Genomic DNA, 5,108 nt, shown 5'->3' with positions numbered 1-5,108 from the left:
ACATGCTTCCCATTGACTGTATCATTGTGGCCTTTAATTTCTTACTGGGCCCTAAGAGTCTTAGAAACATGGGGTATGGTTGTTGGGGTTTTCTTTTGTAGGGTCTTTGCCCTAAAGCATCTTGAGGCCACTGTTGTTGCCATTTATGTAAATAAAATTGAATTAAAGTCTGAATTCTACACCTTAAATGCCTCATTTTAAGTTCACCGTGTATATTAAATTATGCAGTTTTTTAAAAAAGTAAGGTATGCTGTTGCAGAAATTGCCTCTTTGCTCTTTAATAATCGTGCTCACCCAGAGGTTCTTTGCATATAAAATTCAAAGGGGGGTGGGAGTGAGGGCAACGTGACGGGCGTATCACGTTGACGCTGGCTTTTTTACAAAGCACCGCCCAATAAGCGTCTCCGCGGTGCTAAACCTATCGGAGCCCGGTAGATTCAAACGAACGCGCTGATTCAGCGAGTGGGGGCGGAGCTACTTCTAGGTTCTGTTTGGTGCTTGAACAGCGAAGCGTCGGATTGAGAGCGATTATCTTCGTTACGGTGGCAAGTGTTACGTTTAGATGATAACAAACCCCCACGTAAAGAAAAAAAATGAGACTTAGGTCTCAGAAAACTGTTGCTGTTTGTCCAGAGACACCGAGGCGCTCCCGTCGACGGTCTAACGGAAAAAGGAGTCGATCGCGCCTGTCGGGGTCGGAGATTGAAAGTCCGCTTCAAAGCAAGGTAATTTATTGTTTGTCGGGTTATTTCTCTATGGTGATAGTGCTGTTATTAATGTTGGTGGAACAGGTAAACATTATGGTAGCATACAGAGCTGGATGTTGAATATCGTCCCTTTGTTAGGATGCTAGGCTAGTTAGCTAGCTACTAGCGTTCTCATAACAAAACAGCTAACAGAGTTGCTAACATTAGCACCTTCTCGATGGTAGGTGGCATTTGCCACAGTTCTCTAGTTCTATCTGGATCTGTCTGGACCTATTTAAGTAATTTTTTTTGGTTAATTTTAATTGGTAGGTTAAATACAGCAAGGAGGGTTGGTAGGGATATAGTTTCCAATTTAGACCTGAAAATAAACCGTCGTGGTTGTAAATATAAGCTACTGTTAAAACCTCGAGCTACTGATTAAGCTTTATGACTTCAAGTTTAGATTTTAAAACGTGTTGGATTGGCAGACATGACTGTGACTAACCACTGTTTGCATTGTAGATTTAAACTGTAGATCATTCACTGGGTGTCGAAAAGAACAAAGGAAAACAATGTTGTTCATACAGATCCAATTCATTCTTAGTAGCTGCTGTCTTTAAGTAAATCAATCAATCAATGAAACTATCATTAGTATTATTTTTTTGTATTCTTTTCTTTTAACCTCTACATCGAGTCGTATTGTTGTGTGTTGCTTTAAATTACTAAAATGAAACAGTGAGTTAACTTTGGTTTCAAGTTTAATCCTTTACCTTAAAATTGAGGGTCTTTTCACCCATAAGAGAAACTTGAGAACATCTCAAAGAAGAAGCATACATACTAGGCAGCGTTAATCACATCACAACACTGGATTCCAAGAGGATTGATGCCAACAAGGATTAAAGATCCCAGTTGCATGTGGAAGAGGGTCGCAGTAAAGTAGGTCACCAGGACACGTCTTCCTGTTTAGACCCATTAGACTAGTGTGGATAGAGGCCATGCAGAACAGAATCCTATTCAGGGCAACATATGTGGTGACTTTGGTTGTTGGTTAAATCAACTTGATACTCAGGTTGAAATATGGGGCAAACTGCTGCTTGAAGAAAGGTTTATAACCATATTACAATTGTACTGTAAATAGCTGTGAAACTGTGTGGTCACCAAAATACAAGCTGACTTACGGCGTTTGAATGACGGCGTTTGAATGACGGCGTATTCACTACGTGAAGGCTTAAAAATAGCCAAATCTTGTATCCATCCTAGGTGAATTGGGTGTGTGCCTCCAGAGATTTATAATTGCGAAATTGGTTCGCCCTATATGTGCTGACTCCTCAGACAAGGTACGAGAATAAATAGCGGTTGGTCTTCAGGGTTTCTACTCCACTGCCGTATTTCATACGGGTCCACATTTCCAATGCGCGCAATTTTTTGCAAGTACCGTCTCTTTGCATCTGGACACAATCTGTCTCTATAACGTCCTCTTTCTTTTGAGCTGCTTTTAAGTATGGTTCATAGCAATCTTCCTTCCAACACAGTGTGTTTGTTTTGATTCGTGGCCTACTAAAATGGTGCCGCGCTCCCACAATGCATTGCGGCGTGAACTCCAAAGCCCCATTGTCCTTGGTGATGTAAGACTTGGATGCAGCTGCTGGCCATGGAAACCCATTCTATGGAGCTCTCTACACGCTGTTTTTGAACTAATGTAAATTCCACAGTTTGGAGGTCTGTAATGATTGACTCTGCTGAAAATTGGCGACCTCTGTGCACTATGCGTTTGTTGAAACAATCTGCATGCCTAGGTGTTCCCGTGGAAGTAATTGGAATATACACACACACACACACACACACACAAGCTAGAGGCATGTCAGCAAAACAAGAGAAGGGGACACATTGAAGAACAAAGTGCTTGGAAGCAGTGCAAAGGGGTTGGTCTGAGTATATCCGTATGTGAGGCCTGAGTGATGGGGATTACTCAGACCGTGGCACAGATTGGTGGGGGGATGGTGTTTGTGAGGTGTAGGACCTGATTGACCTGAAGTGCTGACCAGAGGTCAGCAGGCCTTCCTGTTCTCAGTCGTGGCCCCTGCGTACCAAACACCCAGGCAGTAGGAAAGCTTGCTCTCCATCGAGGAGCGGTAGAGGGTCAGGAGCATCTTCTGGTCCAGGTTATTCTGGAAGTGCAGCTGCTTTTGGGTCTTCTCTAACAGAATTTTTTTATAAACGTGGAATACTGATTGAGACATTCTGAAGTAATGCACTATTACGCTGTTTTAAATGGACCTTAGGGGTAATAATGAAGGTGGGTTTTTTTTCTTCTTCTTGTTTTTATTGTGTAGGATGAAGAGACTGTGAATAAAGACTCAGAGGATGAAGTTCCCACTATGGTGAGGCGACCGCTGCCTCGTGGCCGGGCGAGAAAGAGGGCTATTGCTGTGAATGACCAAGAATCAGGTATTTTAGCGCCATCGGCTGATTCTGCTTTAAAGCACAGTTACACTACCTGTTAGTTGAAAAGCTCATCGTTTTCTGTTGTGTTTTCTGAATGACTCATTTTACTGTCTAGATTTGACCTTCAAGACTCCAGTCCGTCCCATCATGCACCACGAGCGCATACTGTCAGAGATCGACCCTGTGACTCCGCGTAACGCGACAACAGCTAGAAACATCTACTCACCCATTGTGCGTTTCCTCACACCCAGCAAAGAAAGTGAGTACCAGTCATCCATTTGAAACTTGTTTACATGTAACAAAAGTCTCTCATTGAGAGACATCACCATACAACTGAATGCAGCTTTGTGATCCATGTGATAAACTCCACCTTGAACAAGCTGACCTGCTTAAACTACTTGGTCGGGAGTCAACTATATAAGTCTTATGTGATGTCATAAAGTCAGACTTGGTACTTACAGTCTGTGTGTGTGTGTGTTTTCTATTCAGATTTGAAGTACGCAGGAACGGGGACCAGTGTACTGATGAGCCCAGAACACGGTGTGTTCGGTTGTGGCTCCATTGACCTTCTGGGTGGAGACGAGGACGATGACATCTTTGATCCGTAAGTTGTTTTTCTACATACAGTCACAGGAGAAGACCATGATGTAACTTCATCTCATAGATTATTTTAAAGGAAGTATTCAAAATCAGTTTACAAAATCCAAAAATATCTTTTTCTAGTTCTTCAGTAACATGGATATGGGTTTGGTAACTTAGCTATTTGAGAAACGACACAAAGTTTTGTTTGAAAGTTTCTGTTGCTGAGCATCATTTTCATCTGCAGCTTTACGTTCATCAAGAACATGCCGTCGCGGTCCCAGCATTCTAGACCTGCTCTTCTAGATATTCCCCCGAAGACCAGAAGCACCCCAGAGGGAACGCTGGTGGTCGATCTGGTGAGTTTTATCCTCCCTGGCCTCCTGCTCGCTGCACACATATGTAGGGATGGGTACCGGTTCTGACATAAACGGTAGTAACCAGACCGAAAAGCAGCGCACATTTCGGTGCTTTATTTCGGTGCTTTTTTTCCCTGAGCTGTGATACACTTTAGATTCTAGCCAATCATTTTACGTTTCCGAGGATAGTAGGCGGGTCCAGGTACGTACGTTCTTTTAGAGCAGAGCTACAGATTAAAAATGCCCAGGGCGAAGCGGTCAAAAGTCTGGCTGTACTTCACAGCAAAATATGCAAACTCAGCAGCAACAAGTGCTTTAAGGTGATACTGTGCAAAGGATGTAATACCTCAAATCCGATGAAACACCTGGCGACGCATAGCGTTTTTTTAAAAGCCGAAAAATGCGCCGTATTTGATAGCTTGCTGCGAGACCTCACACCGAGCACATCTACTGCGGGTGTGGCGCCTGTTATCGGACCCGGAGTTAGCAATATCCCCCAAAAACCCGAAGAGGAGAGTCCTGGCCCCTAGCCCTGCCAGTGTAACAGAAATGATGAGGATGATGATGCAGCAGCAGCCGTTCTTCTCTGCGTGAGTAGCTTAATGTTGTTCGTGTGTAATTTACGTTGAGTAGGCTAACCACATTATTACATTAATGCATGTAAGGTGAACTAGCAAACATCATCATAGCTACATCCGGCTGTCTTCTTGTTTGATGGCAGATATTCCCTTCACCCTGGCCAAAAAGGCTAAAATGACCAAAGAAAAAGTGGAAAACAGTTAAACATGAGAGGTTTTGGACAAAGTTTGTGTTTGTTCCATTGATTAAGCACTGCTTCCAGCCAAGAGTGATACCATATATGCCCTGTAGCTGCAGAAAAGGCTAACATTGTTATCTTTTTACAAAAAAACAGCTGAACATGAGAAGTTTTTGGACCAATTTTGTGTTCTCCATTCTTTAAGCACCGGTTCGAGCACCGTTTAAGCACCGGCACTGTTTCAAAAGTACCGGTTTGGCACCGGTATCGGATAAAACCTAA

At 43.1% G+C, this 5,108-nt stretch overlaps 1 protein-coding gene across 2 annotated transcripts in view; it reads left to right on the top strand.

Moving 5' to 3' along the window:
• Positions 1 to 383: 383 nt before the first annotated feature.
• The window catches only part of ctdspl3 (CTD (carboxy-terminal domain, RNA polymerase II, polypeptide A) small phosphatase like 3), a 21,075-nt gene continuing 16,350 nt past the window's right edge, over positions 384 to 5,108 (top strand). The window contains exons 1-6 of one of the 2 annotated variants that reach the window (XM_082506695.1): positions 384 to 545; positions 634 to 725; positions 3,020 to 3,134; positions 3,247 to 3,390; positions 3,621 to 3,735; positions 3,958 to 4,069. In XM_082506695.1, the coding sequence (XP_082362821.1) occupies positions 3,065 to 3,134; positions 3,247 to 3,390; positions 3,621 to 3,735; positions 3,958 to 4,069 (441 nt within the window). In that variant the 5' untranslated portion in view covers positions 384 to 545; positions 634 to 725; positions 3,020 to 3,064. Of the gene's footprint in view, positions 726 to 3,019; positions 3,135 to 3,246; positions 3,391 to 3,620; positions 3,736 to 3,957; positions 4,070 to 5,108 lie in introns of both variants that reach the window. The other variant, XM_082506694.1, reaches the window with a different exon arrangement.

Source organism: Aulonocara stuartgranti, assembly GCF_965226115.1.
Source record: "Aulonocara stuartgranti genome assembly, chromosome: 15".
Classification (NCBI taxonomy): Eukaryota; Metazoa; Chordata; class Actinopteri; order Cichliformes; family Cichlidae; genus Aulonocara; species Aulonocara stuartgranti.
The sequence above is the reverse complement of the archived record's forward strand: the minus strand, read 5'-3'. Positions and strand labels throughout refer to the sequence as shown.